Here is a 20,913-nt window from a genome sequence, read left to right on the forward strand (position 1 = left end):
AAAAATAAAAATAAAGAAAAGAAAGAAAGAAAAATCTCATTTATAACATTTTAATTTGGATTAAATTGGAGAAGTCTCTCTCCCTTTAACCCTTTAACATTGCCTTTAATCCTTATCTTTGTGTGTATAGCAGGATTGTCTTAAATGAGAAAATAAATATAGTCTCCTTTCTCAAATGACAGTTTACTTGAAATATGAGGCTATTTTTAACTAAAATGTATACAGTTTGTTTAGTTAATTTTGCATAAATCAGTTTATATGTAAGTATTGTTAAAACATGTACAGAAGTTTTGTTTGATTCAGGAAATAGTTCTGTTGATGCATCTCCTTGAAATTATGCAGCCCAGTAATCACTCAACAGCCAGTTCTCCAATTTCCTGCAAATGCTACAAAAGTAAAGTGTTCTCTTCTTTCACTGAGATATAGGATATGCTTAATTTTTGGAAAATGTCTTTATGTGTGTCTGTGTGTGAAATCCATTATACTTTTTAGGTCTAAAAATATGAATACTAATAGAAAAATGAATGCCAATAGGAAAAGTTACTGCACCTGTGTGCTGGGTTTCTTGTACTAAGTTTTCCAATGAGATTTGTTAAGGTATGACTGTCAAAATGAATCTAAATCAGCAGCCATGTGAGGACTTGGGATAAAAATGAGGAAATTGTGGGTAGCTTGTTTAATGGAGGAAAAGGTGGTGTACTTCACAAAGCACCCTGGCGAGTGAGACAGGAAAAGCACATGAGCATGACCACTCTCCAGGGCCTATTCCACTGATGTTCCCCCAACATACACAGTCACTGGGGGATGAGGGGTGTTAGAAAGTGTATCTTTGCCTTTGGTATACATTTATGCACCTGAAATCCAAAAATTYATTTAATTCTTTTTGGACTTTCTGATCCTCTTTCTCTAAAACCTTTTTTGACAACAAATTCTGAAAATATAGTGCTGTTCTGTGGAAAAGTACTTTCTTTTATCTGTTTTAAAGTGATCTACTAGAGGTTTTGTTGATTGCTCCCTAGCTCTGCTACTGTGAGATTTGATTATTTGAACTAAATAAGTTCAAGTAAGAAATAGTGGAGAAAGGACTAATAGTTCTTAAGAAGTAAAATCCTAGTTAAGGCAGAAAAATGCAACCAGACCAAAATCACATGTGTAACTACTCGTACAGAATTGCTAAAAAAGAGATACTAGAATGCTTAATTTGAAGTGAAGATACTGATATTACCTTTGTCTCAAAAACTTATGGAAAGGAAGCTACCTGGTGATATCAAGGTATCAAACATAAGATAATGAAGTGGCTGGCACTGCTGAAGGAGATGTTGATCTTAAGACAGTTATGAAGATAAATTTGCTGTCACAGATGTACCATGAAATACATTTGAACTGAAAGTCTTTGGCTAATTTCAGAGTGTATAATGTTAGGATTATGTTACTGATCACTGGATGAGGATGATGGCAGTGGTTGTCGTGGGAGTTGAAAAGGTGGTGAAGGCAGAGAGCATTGTAATAATGGGATACTTTGGCTATTATTCTCTAGACTTGATAAATGTCATGGTAATACATGACATAAAGCCTATGCTTTTAGTGATTGTAAATAACAGCTTCTTGGAACATTTACTCAGTAAACCTATCTAAAATGAGCAACTGCTGATTTAGTCCTGAGCATTGGAAAGTACAGCTGTTAGTCATGCAGAGCTAATGACTTCAGTGTGCTCTGCAACTTCATTCCAGGAGTGTAGAAGAATCTGTATGCATACTAATTTTTCTTCAGAATATTCACCAGTGAGATGTAAGGGGATCTCCATTAAAATCTGGAGCCTAGTTGCAAAGAAATCAAAAGTAGTACTGAAGATTACCAAATCACATTATGCAATCTGTTTAAAGTCTTTGCATTGAAGACTTGATGTCTGTATCACTGATAATATGATCTACACTGGTAAATGGATATCACAAATAAATAAAGACTCTAAAAGAACCCTAAGAAGCCCAAACAGACAGCATATTCTAACAGCAGAATGAAGCAGGTTGTTAGTCGAAAAAAACATCTTTAAAGATGGGAAAGTGTGACCAAATGAAAACAGCAAAAAAAATGTTGTTTGTCAAATCCTAAGGTTGGAAAAATTCTGCAGAGCAACTTAGTAAATAGCTAGAAGCTAATAGTAAGAATGATTTTAATTATGTCAGAATCAAAAATTGTATTTCAGAACCGATGGGGCCAATAGAGGTTGGAACCATGTAAGAACATTGGAGAAAGTTGAGAAATAGATGGTCAGTCTTTACAACGAAGATAACAAGAGTTAACTGCATTGGTCTGTGGTACACAGTATATTCATAAATGTCTTGGAAATGAGGGTAAATAGGCAATAAAGTTTGACACAGAATTATTCAGGATAACTGAATACAGAAGACTGTAAAATATATTTTGTTAAAATACATTTTGCATGTAGTTTGCTAAARTCTCTTGAAATGTTATTGTATAATATCACATACTTTCCCTTTCCTTTTGTCTTTCAGCTTGTGATGAATGGAAGATTTTACCAAAACCTAATCTGCATCGAGATGTCAACAGATTTGGTCACACTGCTGTTGTCAGTAATGGGTAAATGAAGCATATTTTAAATTTTCCTGACCATTTTTCTGAATCAAAAGACTGTCACAACAATTACACCTCCATGAAGTGTGGCTTAATGACGCACAACTGATGTAATTTATTAACATGAAAAATAGTGGTCAGCAGCAGCTTTACAGATCTTAAATCATCAATACAGCTAATCATCAAGGTGACATGCTATGAAACGTGTTCAGAGAAGTTTTTATATGAACCTTATAGTGTATTTTTCCTTAGCGTTGTGACCTACAGTGAATTTGAAATTCTGTGCTCCTCACTTTCATATAATGGGCAAAATCCTTTTATAACCTATGATTCATTGTTCTACAGTCATAAAATTAAAAATACCCAAATGAAATTTATATAATGGAGACTAGTAAGGTTTTGAAAATAATTATCATCAACAGCTTGCAGGAAAAATAGCCTGCTAGCCTCAGATCGGATTAAGTATATTGCTTAATTATTAATTATTTCTCTGTAAAATGTTTCATACTTTCATGAAACTTGGTATGAGTAGAAGAGCTCAGTAAAACTTAATCTAGAAATAGGAGGTGGAATGGATCTGGAGTTCTTTTGAATTTGGTGGCTGAACTCTCTGCTTCCCCTACCCCAACCACCAAAAGTAAAATTACATAGCAMACATCATCTTTGTCATGTAAAAAGTGTAGAAAAATGAAATTGGATTTAAAAAAATTTCTACTGTTGTCTTCTGTGGGTTTTACTGGCTGCCAAATGGCCTAATGTATGACATTTATGGTACTATAAATGACTGTGCCTTAAGGTGTATTACTGAATACTTCTCTTCTACGTTATTAATCATTTTTATATATTCAGTATTTAAACATATACAGGCTGCTACATCTTCTRTGTATGAGTAGTGTATAAGTCAAAAATAATGGAGATAGTATGTAATACTACAAATACAAAATACTACAAAATACAAATACAAAAACCCTTACAAGTAACATGTTAAGTGTTGGCAAAAACATAGACATAAGTTGCGAGTGTTTACACAAAATGCTTAAAATTCATCAATGACTAACTACTTTATTAAGAGAAATTTGCTTAGAATGAAAGGATTCAGCAGCTACTAGTTTTTGACAAATTATGGTTGGTGTTGTCTTAAGAAATTTAAGCTAGGCTTGGTGGTTCAAGAACTGTTATTTTCAATGAACTAGATTCCAAGTGAAAATATGTACGTGTTTTTTCAGGACTTACTGTATTATTAGTAGGCTTCTATGTACAAAATACATAATATGAGATACTCTCCAAAGGTTTTGCAATTGGTCACTGTAGAATTAATTCTATTTTAAGCATATATGATGCAGTATATCTTACAGGTACACAGGTTCTTTCTTAACATCTTTAAGCTGATGCTGTTCTTGATTATAAATGAGAAGAGAAGGATAAGGGCAAGGTCTGTAGTATGGTCTTCTGTTTTTGATGTCAGCAAAAAATATCCATTTGCCAATTGTTGTTGTCTGTCTTAGGAATCTTCTTGAAGAAAAATGTTTTCACTGCAGCCCATTTAGTTACAGTGTATGTGTTCTCATTACCTAATTCAAAAACTGAATATCAATTCCTGCTTAGCCTTTCTTTCTTCCTTTCAGACGTTTTCTGTGTGTCACTCTTATAATACATTCAGTGTAGTTTTTACTAAACTTCACCATGGAGGAGTATGTTGAAAAATTGGACCGCTCACAGAGTCATGATCACAGAATGATCAGAGACAGCTGAAGGATGTTGTTATATTATTGTCTGTTTATACAAAAAACACATACACACAAACACACACATATATGTTTTTAATGTATATGAAGACAGCTAAAGAAATCAAGGAAGTTGACCTGTAACTACAGTATCAGCTATAGTTACTTGCTTTTTCCCAATAGGTCCATGTATATATTTGGGGGGTTTTCAAGTGTTCTGTTGAATGACATCCTTGTATACAAGCCTCCAAACTGTGAAGCATTCAGAGATGAAGAACTATGTAAAAATGCTCGTCCAGGGATAAGATGTCTGTGGAACAAGAAACACTGTGAATCATGGGAATCTGGACATGCTAATAACATCCTTAGAGCAAAATGTCCTAAAAAGGCAGGTGAGTAAATTATCATGTACTAATATTTTTACAGTAAATTCTAGTCTTACAGTATTAAATGTTTCAATGTAATATAGGAATGAGAAGACAAAAATGGGTGGAACCAGTGACTGGACTATTAAGGCAGTTCTTTTCTGGAAATATCTAGTGCAAGTGGTTAATGGATTGATTTTTAAAATCATTAATCTCTTAATTTTCTTACATTTTAACTACAAGGAAGTAGATATAAAAAAACATGCATCTAAGATGCTAGGGAACAAAAAACAGAGCTTAAAGAGAAGACAGCACTTCATTGTGGGGCTAGAATGTAAAATGACTTTAGATTGAATTTGGCTTAGTGTGTTTGAAGGGCTAACAAAAGGATGATCTTTGAAATACTGTAAATGAATTAATTTTTTTATTTCTTCATCTTCTCTTTTTTATGATGTTAACAAATAAATAAAAATCTTCAAATTGTTCAGAGTACAAGAAATTATAATATCAGTCAGAGCACAGATGGACTTTGTAATTGGTTTCTGGCATTGCAGGTGTATAGCACTGTCAGGTCTGTATGTACCAATAACAGAGGAGGGAGGTATCACTGCTTTAAGTAGATTACTAAGACTCTCCTTTGATATATATAGAAGAATGCAATGCATTCACATGTGGAAAAACAAACAAGCCTTTTGCTGTAGTGTGTCAAATCAGTTAAAGTTTGTCTTGTGAAATTCTACTTGACATTGTGATAGCTGTACTGATAGAAACAGCGATTTGTCATTATGAATAACTATTGTACCCTATTCCTAAGTGTTTTGGCTTGTCACAAATAGATGGCTTCTAAAAGTGCTTTTCTTATGCTTTACATGAGCACAATATGCAGCACTGCTATGTATATCTGCAATTTCTTCTGTGCATTCTTCCGTGCAGCACAGTATATAATTGCTAGCCAAACTTTGGGTCTACATTAAATATATGAACTACCAAATTAATTTAATGTTTTTTTAACAAATATTAGCTCTACTAATAATAAATGCTTCCAGGTAGTTGATTTTTTGTTATTTTTTCATGATTTCCAAAAATGGAAAAACAGTGGATTACATAACAAAAATGTTATCTAGGTAAAACTGCTTTCTGAAGAATTGCTTTTGTACAGTTTCGTAAGGTTTAGAGATCTGGAATCTAGAATGTTTCAGCTCTATAAAAAGAACTGAATTGTAATATCAGATATTCAGGGGAAAAAAAAAACAAAGAGGAGTGGGAAGCCAATATAGACAGACAGACTGAAACAAAATAGAAAGGTTAGGGCAATGTTTAAAATATGTCTACTGCAGTGGGATCAAACTACACCTACATCAAAGTAGAAGAGGCAAGGTTTATAAAATTCGAACTATGAAGTTGTGTGGATCTGCCAAAACTTTAAATAATTGGATAACGTCATGTCTGCTCAATCCATCCAATTTCTGGTAGTAACATTCTGTCAAAAGCCAAGAGTTCCTATATTCTTTTGCACCACCTGACTCGATTGTGTTGGTTGAGAGCATCATGTGTGAAACAGCTGACAGTCAAAATTAAAACACAAACACAAAATTCAGTGGGTTTACAGAAGAGCAATTCTTGGATAGCAAGTCTTCCTTGGCAATGGAATCTCTTAAACTTATTCTAGGCCAAAGAAGCCAAATTGCATAGCAGTTAAAAAGAGGAGTCAATGTAGATAATGGAAAGAATTCAGCTATTTTGAATCATGATAGTTTTTCAATTTTTATCTCCTTTTAACAGAAGTAAACATTTTTTGTCAAAAACTATTTTAAATAACATAAATTTTAGTCCAAGTGCTGAAGATGTATTATGTATTTAACATGACCCTCTTCCACAAAGATTTTTCATAGAGAAAAGGCAGAGCACTGTAACTTACTAATCCTTTTTAAATTTATAAATTAATTTAGAAAGACTTAAAATATATACATTGCTAACAGTCATAGTGGTTGTGACTTTTTTTCTCTTTTTTACTTTTGATCTAATATTTTTTCAGAAACCTACATCTGAAGAAATCTTTCTTGTTAAAAGTGTAAGCAAAGGAGAGTTTGAGACTGATGTTTTTAACCTGTGCACTGTACTGAATGAGTCTGTATGTTTCAAATCAGTGTGTGTTCGTTTAGTTGAATAATACTATTAAGTAACTACAACTGATTTTTTTACAGTAACTTACAGACTTTTTAGTGGCCAGAATTCAAACAAAAGATGTAATAGAAAATATTTTAGGGAAGGGTGTTCTAAGCAAGTAAAGTATGATGATATTCTCCTTCAGTGTGATGTTTCTTTTTGACTTTCATTTGTGTTACAGCTGCTGCAGATGACAGATGTTACAGATATGCAGACTGTGCAAGCTGTACTGCTAATACAAATGGATGCCAGTGGTGTGATGACAAGAAGTGCATTTCAGCAAATAGTAACTGTAGCATGGTGAGTCTTTGCAAATCTATGGTTGTGGTATTAATATTATTTCTTTTGTAGCTAAAACAAAACAGAGGCCTTTTGCACCAAATGAAAAGGAGGTGCACACAAAGTGAAATTTGATAGTAGCTTGTTTTGAACACAGACAGAAACACATTTAATAGTATAACTATATAAGCATTTTGTTTAAAAAAATCAGTCAAAGATATCCTGATATAGTGATTTATTATTCAGAGAAGTGTGCATTTCAGGGTTTATTATTACCAGCTTATTTATAAATTCTTTATTACCATTCCAGTGATCATCTCTAGACAAGTTTACTGTAAATTTGCCACATTGTGATACTTCACTGAATGTAAGAGTTGGAAAGAATTAAGACTAATAGCATAAGAGACTACAGAATATTTTGGCATTACTTTCATTATCCTTTGAAGCTAAACATATTTATAATGAATATTAAAATCTAAGAAACTTAGAATTATCTCCTAAGAACTATTTTTTACAAGCTTGTATTTTATGAATTTCTTTATTGACTCTACAATTAAAAACAAAAATACTTTAAAAGGAGAAAAAGCAAAATTTTTGGCTATATTTTAAAAAATAATGTCACTTGAATTCTCGTTATTGCCCTACCCGTTACCTTACCACACAGACAAATGCTATTGATAGGAAAGGGGTAAACTAGGTTTCCGATGAAAGTAGTTTTCAGCATATTTTTGGCAAAAACAAATAGAAAAGTTAGTAGCTTAGCTTACATAATTTCATAAATATTGAGCTCAAAGTTTTGGTGGAATATACAATGCTATAGATATGAAAAAAAGAGTAGAAAAAAGCAAGCATATTTAAATTAATTTGACCTGTGTGTAGAAGATAAAAGGAATGAGAATTTTTCCTTTTCAACATTACATTCAATTCTTTTTTTCCTTTCAAACAGAACCAAGTCAGTCTCGCCTTTTGTATTCCAATCRTTGACCATCATAGAAATGTTATTCTTTAAGTCATAGAGTTGCTTGGTGTCTGAATAAAGCAATAAGAGTCTACATCACCGTGAGGTTAAATATGACCTTTAAAGTGGTTGTGACACTTTAACATACTAAAGTGCTTGTGTAATTCAATAAGCATTGTTCTGTTTTGGTATATTCCTACTTCTTATATTTATAAATACATACAAGCTTACATTTTTCTATTTTTATATTGCTTTGCCCCATGCTTTACACATTATGTTGTCCACCATTTGCTGTGTCTTTCTTGCTTGTTCATTTGACTTTTATATAATTCTGCTAACTCCAGACACAAGGTTGTACCTGAATTTAAACTCCTTTCTTTATGTGCTTCCATTAGTAGAAGTAGCTTGCTCTCTGGTTTGAACCTGTTGCAAATCAACATTGTCCTCCAGACAGAGAAATTATGGTATGAATGGGGTTGAGTCTGACTCAAATTGTGCCCAAGTCAGTCTCGCCTTTTGTATTCCAATCCTCAAATTGTATTCCAATTCCTCAAATTTATTTTGTATTCCAATTCCTCAAATTTAGGCAGAGTGAGCACAACCAGCTTGAGTCACTCACATTCAGAGCTGGTCACTACTAGTGAAAGCAATGCAGACATAAATTCATCAGCAATCATGTTATAACAAGTCTCTCAGAGTGATTTCATAGTCTGGATTCTAGAGATTGAACTTTCTTTTGTGATCTTCAAGGCCTCTCCCTTTCCTAACTTATTTTACTAGATTAGATGCTAATTTTTTGACTGTCGTTTTGAACTAATAAGAGTCTAAAGCAAGAAATCCTTGCAAAGGAACAGACTAACTTCATGTCTCATAACTGCGGAACACTGGCTATCTTAGCACAGGCTTCTCAGCTCAATATCATTTTTTTTGATCACATTTCATGACCAAGTTGTCAGCTTAATTGGCAGCTTATGCACCAGTCCTGTCTGTCATTTCTTGACTTTTATTCAGGGTTGGAAGTGAATAGCAAAGTGAATAGCAAAGACTGTTAGTGGAGTTACTAAAGAATGAGTTAGAAAAAAAATCATCTAAATCTTTTTTTTTTGAAGAGTTACTGTCATAAATSAGAAGTGTTTTTTAAGTTTAGTGTACTGGCCTGAAGACTATGGAGGCAGATATTTTCAGCTATCAGCATAAAAYTGTGAAAACTGCATCAACAGAAAGGCACTCTGTGGAAAAACAGCATTGACTGGCTTAGTCCTTCTGGACTAGGCCCACAAAATGAGTGCTGTGACAGTACTGTGATAGAAATATGCGATAACAAGCTGTGGACTCACAAGTGCCACAAGTAGAAAGCCACATTTTGCAGCTGTCTAAAGATCTTAAATCATAGGACATCCAGATGAGAAAGATAGTGATGTTTCAGAGTACGTTACTTTTGTTCTCTGAAACTGGCCAGCATACAAAGGACGTACTGGCAATCAGTTTGGCACTGGCCTCATGGTCAGGGATATTTGCAAAGCAGTGACTGATTGGCAGAACTCTAAAATATAAAAATTTCTCTGAAATAACTAAAATTTGGACAGATGGACTTTATAAGTAGTACTAATGCGTTGATGCACATCATGATACACATATACTTATCTATGCTCCCCATCTGATGTGAGTGAGCACATTTACAAGACACTATTCCACTATAATGCAAACTCATGGATCATCAACATATATCATTATACTCATCTGATGTAATTGCAGTGCCAGATTGTTCTGGAGGTCTGGCTCATTTCAGCACTGGCAAGCTAATTTGCTTTTCTCCCATAAAAAAAAAAGTCAGTAGGATGCTTTTACATCTTCTGATTTTAGTTGACCCATTACACCAGCTACAGATGTGAGGGGTGGAGGCTTATCCCATCTTACCCAACAGACAATTACTTGRAGTCTATGGAGTGGTTCAAGATGGTACTAATAGTTGCCTTTGACCAGTGAGTAGACTGAACAGAATCCTGGCAGCAGTGCCTTGTGGTCGGTTTGCCACCATTAAATCTATCTAATAGAAGTTGTGTACAATAAATATTTTGAGGGTTGTCCTGAGAAATTACATCATTAAACTTTATGGACTACTTACTGGTTGTTTCCATGGTGCACTGTGGTTATTCTGTAATTGAATGTAATGCTCATATATACAGTTTTTAAAAATGTTATTTCATTATCTTTGTTGAGATCCATAGATGCTAGAAAATGGCAAGATCATCTACTCTACTTTTCAAAAAGTGTGCAAATATATACACCGGTTTGCCATAGGGGCTAAAGAGACTAGAAACCCCCATTAACCCCCATCTTATGCACAGTAAAGACTGTAGTACAATGTGCTAACAACTTGTATAACTTTATGCTCCTCCAAGAAGCCTTCTGCATCTAGTTCAGGGCTGTTTTCAGCTCTGGAAGATAGAATGGTATATAAGACTTGGTCAAAAAGAAGGAAACTTCAAATCAGTGATGTATCTCTTCTTTTTGTCTCTTTCATTGGACACCTGTGCATCAAAGATGACAGTTTAAGCAAGAACTTTCTGGTTGACCTATGATACCTAATAGCATTGCAAATATATCCCTCTAAACACCACAAAACACTCTTTCCTTTTCAAAAAATGACTTTCTGTCTGACCTAGATCTTCCTTTCTTCCTTATTTTCTCTATCTCACAACTTTCTTCCTTCTGCCTTTTATGAAACATTTGGTGTCCTGCTTGTAGTATATTTCCCATTTTTATAGAGTAGATTATATTGACTTTCACCAGCAGTTCACTGTCCTTAAGTTTATTATATTGACCTCACTCTTGGACACTTCCATTTATTTTCTATGGTAATAGTCTTCCTTGTTCTCACTGATTTTGATGCRTTTCACCTGTGTCCTGATAGAAGAAGACAAGATGTGGATATCCTTAACTTTTTATGAAGCTCTATTTACTTTATGCATCTGGATATAAAGGGCATTAACTGTTACCCTGAAAGAACGATACTCCCTTACTGACTCCGTTATTCAGAAAATTGACTATATTAATATTTTATAGTGGAAATATTCACAGAAAAAAACCTTAATTTTAGTTTTTTACGATTTCACTTCCCAGTTCTTATTAAAAAAAAAAAAAAAAAAAAAAGGTTTTGGAGAGAAATTACTTCTTTTCAAGCTACAGCTGCTCTACAAAATGTCATTTTTCTTGAGAGAGTAGCACAGAGGAGAAAGCAATTGGTCTGCTCCTTAGAGTATGAGCATCCCCTGTAACGAATATCATTTTCACCTATGAGACAAATAGAATGATAAAATGACTGAAGAAGGCCTGCTAGTTACAACAGAAGGCAAAGCTTCCCGTAATAAAGACCACCAGAGACAACCTAAATTTTACAGAGTAAAAAACTGTTTTGTCAATTGTTTTTTGCTCCTCAGAAATGGAGTAAAAGAATTCAAGATAAAGTGAGAGAGAGCCTTAATATGTTGAATCTAATCATTTTTAAACAGTAATATAGCAAGTATATTTAGTCTCCATAACGGCCGTAAATCTGCTTAACTTTTGTGTTAAGAAAAGTTGTGCTTTTCTACATATGTGTAGGTACACTCAAAAAGTGTTATTGCATTGAAAACCTGGAAGTGCTAGAGTGGCTCCTGCTTTAAGCTGTGTGCCTGAGAAAGTGGAAGGTGAGCAGAGCTGAGACAAGTACCATGCCACTTATATTTGTGTTCAGCTACAGTGCTACTAGGCTTGTAGGCAAAAACAATTTTAAAAAATTAGTTGTACAGCTAGATGGTTACTGGATGATATGTTGGTCTCTCTGATATTTAAAATTTCAAAGAATTTTGAAGGTATATTTTTTTCCTTTTTCCTTTCTTTTTTTCCTTTTACAACCTGCTTTTTAGCCTCCTTCCTCCTCTTGTTCTTTGGGAAGCAGTGAGAAATGCTTACAGCTGCTTATCAAAACAAATCTGTTTACTTCTTTACACCCTCAACATGACTCTTCTCCTTTCCTGTCTCCATAACAAACTCTAATGCAGAATGAAAGAATGGTTGAGGTTGGAAGGGACCTCTGTAGATCATCTAGTCCAACCCCCTGTTCAAGCAGGGTCGCTGAGAGCAAGTTTCCAAGGATTGTGTCCAGAAAGCTTTGGAATATCTCTAAGGAAGGAGACTCCACAACCTCTGAGCATCTTGCTCCAGTGCTCAGTCATCCTCATAGTAAAGAAATTTTTCCTCATGCAGTTTCTGCCTGTTGCCTCTGGCCCTATTGTTTGGYACCACTGAAGAGTGTGTGGACCCATCCTCTTGACACCCTCCCTTTATATATTTAAACACACTGATAAGATCTCAGTCTTCTCTTCTCCAGGCTGAAAAGTCTTACCTCTCTCAACCTTTCCTCATATGAGAGACACTAGTCTCTTAATCATTTAGTTGCCCTTTGCTGGACTCGGTCCAGTAGCTCCATGTTTCTCTTGCACTGGTGGGTAGTCCAGAATTGGATACAATACTGTACATGTGGCCTCATCAGGGCTGGCTAAAGGAGGAGGATCACCTCCCTTGATCTACTGGCAATGCTCTTCCTAATGCACCCCCGGATGCCATTGGCCTTTTTGGCCACAAGGGCACATTGCTGGCTCATGGTCAGCTTGTCCACCAAGATCCCCAGGTCCTTCTCTGCAGAGCTGCTTTCCAACAGGTCAACTCCCAGCCTGTAGTGGTGCAAGGAGTTATTCCTCCCTAGGTGCAGGACCTTGCACTTGCCTTTGTTGAACTTCATGAGGTTCCTTTCTGCCCAATTCTCCAGGCTCTTGAGGTCCTGAACAGGAACATAGCCGTTTGGGGTATCAGCCACTCCTCCCAGTTTGGTATCATCAGCAAATTGCTGAGGAGGCACTCTGTCACTTCATCCAAGTAACTGATGAATAAGTTGAACAAGACTGGACCCAGTACTGAGCCCTGGGGGATACTGCTAGTTACTGGCTTCCAACCAGATTTTGTGCCACTGATGACAACCCTCAGAGCTCTGCCTTTCAGCCAGTTCTCAATCCACCTCACTGTCTGCTCATCTAGCTCATGCTTCATCAGCCTGCCTGCRATGATGTTATAGGAGACAATGAGACTTCTACTTCAGGTCAAAACAGCAGTCCTGAAAGGCAAGCACTTAAGCAATTAGCAAGAAAGCTTCCTTCTCTGATTTCTTTCTTGTCTTAATGCTCTCTAGTATAAATTGAAGCACTCACTGCAGATAGGGTAGCTGTAATGATATGCTCCATTGGTTGTCTAGCTATTTTGGTCTATAATCTTTCATTTTATTTTAACTGCCTGCACCAGAAGTTTTCAAATAAAATAATTTCATTTGAAATGCTACTTATTTCCGTATTACTTAACARTTTTTTAAAGTAGTATATGCAGTAATGTAATGTTAAATTTCACTATTGATTTTGAGAGAAAAACTTTTCAAAACTGTAACAGTCCTTGGGAAATATAGGAAAACTCTCTTTCCTTATAACATTTCAGCTTCTATTCTGGATCCTCACATTGTTAGGCTTGTTAAAAAGCTACTCTTTTACTGTAACAGAGCAACAACATAAAGGACGCTGAAGAAACTGAAAGCACCTAACTGATTGGGATCAAGAACACCAGGCGGGTAGCACATGCATGTAATTCTTTTCTGGTCAGCGTACAGGCTGTGTGACATTTTTCAAGTAGAGCAGATGGGAGATGGTGATGGAAGAGACATAGCTGAGGCACTCTTGCATCTGATCTAGATTGAATTTTTAAAGTATTGATGTTTTATGGATGCAAGTGGCTACATGTTCCATCTATAACTGTGGCAAACCCACAGTTGTATTTCCAGTAGAATTCTCTGAATTTCTCATGTGTCACTCTCTGCACATACAATACAGTAAAACCCCAGTTGATGTAATTTACTTAAGCACAAATTGCGATGTGATTTTAAATTATTTTATATCTAAGCATGGCAACATAAACTAAACCTTGTAGAATCCATGAAGGATATGATAAAGAGCATCTTGTTGAGCATCTTGTTGAGAAATAGAGGGTACCAGAGGATACTCCAAGGTGTAATTCTACCTTTAAATTATACTTTTAACAATGACTTAAAGAAAGGAATCATTGTCTTTTTGTAATGTGTTTGCATGGCTTCCAGAAAGATAGCATCCTGTTTCATGATGGGAATCCTTAAATGTTGCAACCATACCAATAGTAATAATAGCAATCTGCCTACAGTTGTGGAATTCAAAGAATAATCAAGGAGAAATACTTTTTAATGTAGTAGAAGGAATTATAAATAGGATTGAAATTACCGTGATAAAAAAGGAAAATTAATCCTAAGAAATACCTAGTAGTAAGATTTGCAGTAGCTTCAGAGAAATAGAGGAAGATGTATTAGATAATCTATTAGAAAAATAAATTTGACAAACCACGTAAGATTTTAGTGTTATCCAGAAAAATCTAGAAGGAGGAGAGTAAGGTATGTCATTTAATACTAATTTCTGAAATTGTAAGGTAAAAATTCTTCCATTCTACAATGGATACATAGAAAATCACTGAAGTTCATAAGTCTGCCTGTATACACCATATCAGGATCAGAACTGAAAAATCCAAGTAATGAGATGTAAGTAGGAAACTTTATATGTAACATGATTTATTCATATTTTTGTGTGTAAACACTAAGTACCCTGCAGCAATACAATACTTCAGTAACAGATGGGCTGTCATAGTTCAGAATTTCATGGGGTTTGGTAGCTCAAGTTATAACCTTAATGTTGTGTTAATGTGAGTTACCTGTTGGATTCACATTTACATTGAACTAATGAAATTTTCAGGGAAGCAATGTTTAAATTGGATTTAAGAGAAATAAACTGGGAATAAGGGAATACAACAGAAAAGATTTTTATAGAGTAGCCACTAGTACTTTAAATTTTATTTTAAACGTCTAATAACATTTGCACAACAAGCTTTATGATTAGAGGTTAATAGAACAAATATCTTGGCTGAGTTAGAGAACTGCAGTCTGTATGTAATATTACCATGCAATAAATCATTTTCAAAACAATCAGAATGCTTAAGGATTTTGACATTGAGGTAATGATGTGTTAACAAGGAGTATTATTTGAGGTGTTGAAAATGAACAGATGGTGCTTACTTGTAATCTAAAATTCATTGTAAAGCATCTCGGGCAGTTTTGTGAATAACCGTTACGACTGAGTGAAACTCAATGTGGGTCTGTGCCAGGGGTTTTGTATGCATTACGGTTTGCATGTATTTATTGTCTAGATAGACATCTTACTACTTTACAACATTTCCTTTGGCTCTGTTTCATACAGTTGCATAGATGCCTTCTGTTAGAGCAGCTTCTTTGTTTCTCTTTATTTTACAGTAGCCTCTCTTATAGACCAGAAAAATAGTGGGTACCTTTCATAATGTGCTCACTGACAGGCATCTGGTCCAATAAAGGCACCAAACTGGCCCCTAAACAGTCATGTTCTCCAATGGTAATGAAGCTGGTCCTGTGTGAGATTAAAAAAATCATTTTAACAATTACATTATTTCAGGACTTCAAAAAAAAAAGAAGAAATCCTACATAAAAAGAGATTGGTTGTTTCCCCTCTTGACTGCAGTAGGTTGATGCACTATCATCAAAATTCCGGTACCAAGAACTGCATTAACTTATTAACATATTGCCACTTTAAATATGCTTTATAGTATTCCAGAAGACAATATGTGTTAGGAAAAAAAGGAAATAAAATTGTCAAGTAAACTATACAATGATGCAATCCTTTTTAGCTCCTCAGCATGAATATCTTTTTTTATTAGGGAGAGAAAATATTTGTAGTATTCTTTGGCAGTTGTATGGTTTTAACTTATGGGATGGATGTCTCTAGTTACATAATTGAAATCTGAAGAAATATTAGTAATTTAAATAAATTGACAAAACGTATTTTTTGGCAGAAAATATATATGTAATTGCTTATAATCAGAAATTGACATTTGACAGATTCATGCATTTATGCAAAACTTTTAGGTACCTGCAAACTTGGACATGTTTTAAGGCTGTTATATATCTTGATGCCACTGCCACCGATGGGTTGATTAACTCTGAATTTTATCAAAGCGAACCATCCCAGCACATTGATTTTCTGTTCCAAAAGAAATATATTTGTTTGCTGCTTGGCATGCCTGTAATAACCAGCCCAAATATATGGGGTGAGCTAATAGACGAGTCAGAACTTACCTAAGTGTGAGGCAGCTGTATTTCTGCCCTTTGGTGTTAYGTTTATGTGCCCACTATGCAAATGTAATCTCTGCTTAATTAACCTTGGATAGCTGGACTGGCCTCCCTATTTAAGGGAATAGGGACTCTTAATAAAATGCTTTGGTAAGCAGCCACAAGTGTAACTCCTGTAAATTAAATGTATTATGCGTTCTCATATATTCTTTTATTATAAAATTTATTTATCTCCTAAGGAAGAGGAAATAAGATCTTTCATTTTGCCTAGATTGTCTAGTTTGAGTCTGACTAGGAGAAACTTGACCACCATTGTGTGTGGTCTTATGTGGGTATTGTTTGGGAGTCTGCTGTGGAAGTATGTTTATATAAGAGTTTGTGTTGTGTGGTGAGAATAATGATCTTTGAATTAGGACTTATTTTTAGTTATTACCTGCAAGTGAAATTAGCTGAGATAGTCTAGTGGATAAACAGATGAATTGATTCATATTTTGGATATCAGTAATTAGGTGTCACCTTAAAAGTACTACTCAGGGGAAAAAAAGTTCTCAAAATGCCTAACTTATAAAGCAATATTTAGTTTTTCAGAAAAGAATCAGATAAATTCCTTCAGTATTTACTGCTCTTCTTATACACTGATGTTCCAAGGTAATACTGTTACACTTGGCTTTATGTCACAACTTGCCAAAACAGTACCCTGTAGATCTTGTGCCTTTTATACCAAGTATCTTATACACAAGTATGTATTTAAAACTTTTAGGATAAAATGACTGGAAGTTTTAACAAATCCTGAAATAATATTTCTTGTGTTTTATAATCGCTTGTCTATAACTCCAGTTTTTGCTTGTTTAACTTAACTCACGTGAAACAATATAGTTCATAGTCTTGCACCTTCTGTCAATGAAGTGTAGTTATTTTACACCTGTATCTTGTTCTGTCTTTATAATCTTTTTGATTGTTTTATTTGATTAACCTACAGATAACTGGAGAATGAAATACTTTGTTGAGAGCATATCTTTGAACTATCTAAGAAAMAGAGATTTAGTTTCGTTGTTTGGGCTCTTCCTATGCTCAGTAGGGAGAAGTGGCATATTCAAAGTGCTATTTGTCACATACAGAGCTAGCCAAAGTCTAAGACAAGTGGGAGATGCATTTGTTACTCTCCACCAACTAGAAGGGTTCCCTAGACAAGGACCTTAAATTAGACTTAACTTCTAGAGGGCTCTGATTTTCTAGGGGAAATGTGTATTTCAATTCTGACTTACGGTTTGTTGGCAGTTTGACATAAAATATGCTGTTCTGTCTGTTTTGTTTTCATAGTCAGTTAAAAACTACACCAAATGTCATGTGAGAAATGAACAGATCTGCAATAAATTGACCAGCTGTAAAAGCTGCTCACTACACCTGAACTGCCAGTGGGATCAGCGGCAGCAAGAATGCCAGGCGTTACCTGGTAAGGGCTTTGGAATGGGGACTCTGCTTCTATGCTTTTTTTTTTTTTTTTTATATATATATATATATACATATACATACATACATATATATATATATGTATATATATATATATATATAATTGTTGTCAGAGTAGATAAAGCTGCTCCACTGTTGCCAAATAACATTCATTCAACTAGAAGACGAGATTCCTTTTGCATATGCTAACTCTCCCCTCCTGAGTAGGGTGAACAAAGGTGTAATTACAGCACTAATTGGTCTAGCTCTGCTAGCTTTATCTTGTTAGGAGAAGTCATACTGTAATGGAGGCATGATGGCATGTACCTCTGCCCAAGCTAGTGATGAGTTCTAGCCTTTAGGGGGTAACTAAGTAAAGAGCTGAATTGCCATTCCGAATCCTTTACTGCTCTATAATCACTGGTATTGTTGTTTTTGTTAGCTTGGGTTTTGTCTTCCATTGAAGTAGTTGTACCTGAATTTGCTGTGCAGAGAGGGCCCAAGGACTGATTTCTAGATTGCTGATGTTATTAATAGCATTAAAGCACTGAATATTAAAATGCTGGTATAAAATATTTTCAGAAGATGTTAATATTTGAAATCATATTTTTCTGTAATTCATATTCATAACTACATATATGTGGTTATATATCAGAACTGCCCCATCTGATCTTCTCGTCTTAACTGAAGTTAATGAACAGGATTGACTTTATGACAGCAGCTACCTGTGACAAGAAGTCTACAAATAGTTTCCATGAAAAAATATTTGCAGAAATTATTCATCAAATAGTTTTAATAAGTTTATTTTATGCAGTTTTAAATAGCATTTGTGTAATCTATGTAGAGATTAACTATAATAACTACTATGAATTATTTAGTCTGTTTTTAATAGTTATCTGCATCTGACTGATGCTGAAGTATTTTGAAGAGGAAATGTTTCCTAAAATGTTGAGTTATCAGAATTTCCTATCATACTGATTATGTTTAGAGATAGAGTAGCATATGATAAAGCAAAGATAAGAGATATTTGTTATTTTAATTCTAGGAATTTTGTTTCAAAATTTTTGAAATTTAGGTAATGTTTAGGTAAGGTTATTTCTTTATTTCCCTAGGACATCGGAGACATTTATTTACCTAGGACATTGAAATAGAGATATTCCCTATTACAGAGCTGAAAACTAAATCTCCATTAATTATATGCATAATCTAGCCTCTAATGTTTAGTTCTGCTCAAGTATGAATAGCAGAAATAGTGTAATATTACCCTGAAACTTAACATATGCCTTATTGAAATATGTCATAAGTTGTTGCAAGTTTCTTTTCATAAAACACTTTTGCTGTAATTAAATCATTCAAAGTTGTATTACTTGGTGTTTTAGAATTTTTATGTGATATGAAAAGGGAAATTGCATATTGGGATATTTTTTGAATTATTATCTGAAAAAGATGAAATTCAAACTCTCCTTTAAGTTTGTAATTTTTTTTCAATATTAGTTTTAATCATGTACTTTTTACACTAGCTCATCTCTGTGGGGAAGGATGGAGTCATATTGGAGATGCCTGCCTCCGCATAAATTCTAGTCGTGAAAGCTATGACAATGCCAAACTATATTGCTACAATTTAAGTGGGAATCTTGCTTCATTAACAACCTCAAAAGAAGTGGAATTTGTTCTGGATGAAATACAGAAGTATACACTTCAGGTAATCTTAATAACTGTAATTCATGCTCGTGTGAATTAAATTTTCTATGAGGAATATGTTTTAAGGATTTGTCCAGAGAGACAGGGGAAAATGAATACCTTTATAAAGACTTAAAAATACAGTGTGCTGCCAAATATCTGTGATATCAGTGATGTGTAGGATATTACAGAAACCTCCCATATAAGGCTAATAAAGCAGCAATTCTCGAATGTTTCTCCCTACTGATTTAACTAGTACAGGTAATACAGGTTACTGTTTACATTTTACTTTCAAGTGAGAAAACAAGAGAATGTCTGGAACACTGATTTTGGAAATGTCAGTGCTTTTTCAGCACACTGTTACAGCAGAAATGAAAACAAGCCAAAATAATATTCACTGTAATGAAGAAAAATTTCCTTCCTTTCATATCAGTGTATGTTAAACTGCTCGCAGGATTGTTTTTGGGTGGTGAACTTGGCTAATTTGCAGAAAATTGAATTAACTCCTTATATGACATGATATGACCTTCCTTTCTGTTTTAAATTGCTCATTTTAAAATGGAAAAGTCTCATGATGTGGCCAATTTTATTTTATTTTATTTTTATTTTTTTTTTAAGAAGTGTATTTACTCTGAGTTTTCAGAAGGAACTTCTGTTGAAGTTGCAGCTATGTAAGAGAAATGCATTTTCTTCTCTTTGGTATTTGGTAATAGCTAAAAATGAGAGATGTGAACCTTGCTATTAGTGGTATGATTTGTGGATTAAAAAAAATTAAAAAAAGAAAGAAAAAAAAGAAAAGGAGGGCTAAACTCACTTGCCTGAAAAGGGGTGAAGACTATTGTCATTAATATAACAGATCAAAATCTGTAGAAGTGGCAAGGACTGTCATCTTAAAATTGCAACTTAAGTTTTTATCACTAGTGAAATAGATGCTTCACACTACCACATTTGGGGGAAGTTATTAAAAATATGACAGGTACGGTAAAGTTGTATCTGATATCCTAAAGAAAACTTCTCCTAATTTCAAGGCTGATTATTATACTGCAGTAGTAATGGTGCTTTATGACTGATAGCAACATATCCATACTGCAATTGTTAGGTCTTTCTACTGTCATTGAGTGATTGACAATGGCATGTTATTTGTTGCAGCTACAGTGTCTTGTGAGTAGATAGGAGCTGATTTGGATAGGATAGGAACTGATTTGAAGAAACTTAAAGCCTTTTGGAGCCTCAGAAAACTTTTCCATTTGAACGCTCTTCAATTTCCACTACAGGCTTTTCTATTTATTTGATGTTATTTGTGGTTCAGCAGAATGTCTACCTACAGGTACATATGTATGTGTGTTTGCATATATATATATGTGTAAGTATGTCTCTATATGTATAAAATAGATACAGTTCATTTCTACTATGAATGGATGTCTGTTAGCTAGAGGCCATGA

General features: G+C 34.4%; 1 protein-coding gene across 12 annotated transcripts in view; it reads left to right on the plus strand.

Moving 5' to 3' along the window:
* Positions 1-20,913, plus strand: part of ATRNL1 (attractin like 1) — a 515,292-nt gene that overhangs the window by 105,532 nt on the left and 388,847 nt on the right. For all 12 annotated transcript variants that reach the window (XM_085319057.1, XM_085319058.1, XM_085319066.1 and 9 more), the window contains 5 exons: positions 2,515-2,599; positions 4,501-4,709; positions 7,030-7,148; positions 17,663-17,795; positions 19,312-19,493. In XM_085319057.1, coding sequence (XP_085175183.1) covers positions 2,515-2,599; positions 4,501-4,709; positions 7,030-7,148; positions 17,663-17,795; positions 19,312-19,493 — 728 coding nt within the window. The remainder of the gene's footprint in view (positions 1-2,514; positions 2,600-4,500; positions 4,710-7,029; positions 7,149-17,662; positions 17,796-19,311; positions 19,494-20,913) is intronic.

Source organism: Rhea americana, unplaced genomic scaffold (genome assembly GCF_003343005.1).
Source record: "Rhea americana isolate MKP2758 unplaced genomic scaffold, rheAme1 scaffold_57, whole genome shotgun sequence".
In the NCBI taxonomy this organism is placed as follows: domain Eukaryota; kingdom Metazoa; phylum Chordata; class Aves; order Rheiformes; family Rheidae; genus Rhea; species Rhea americana.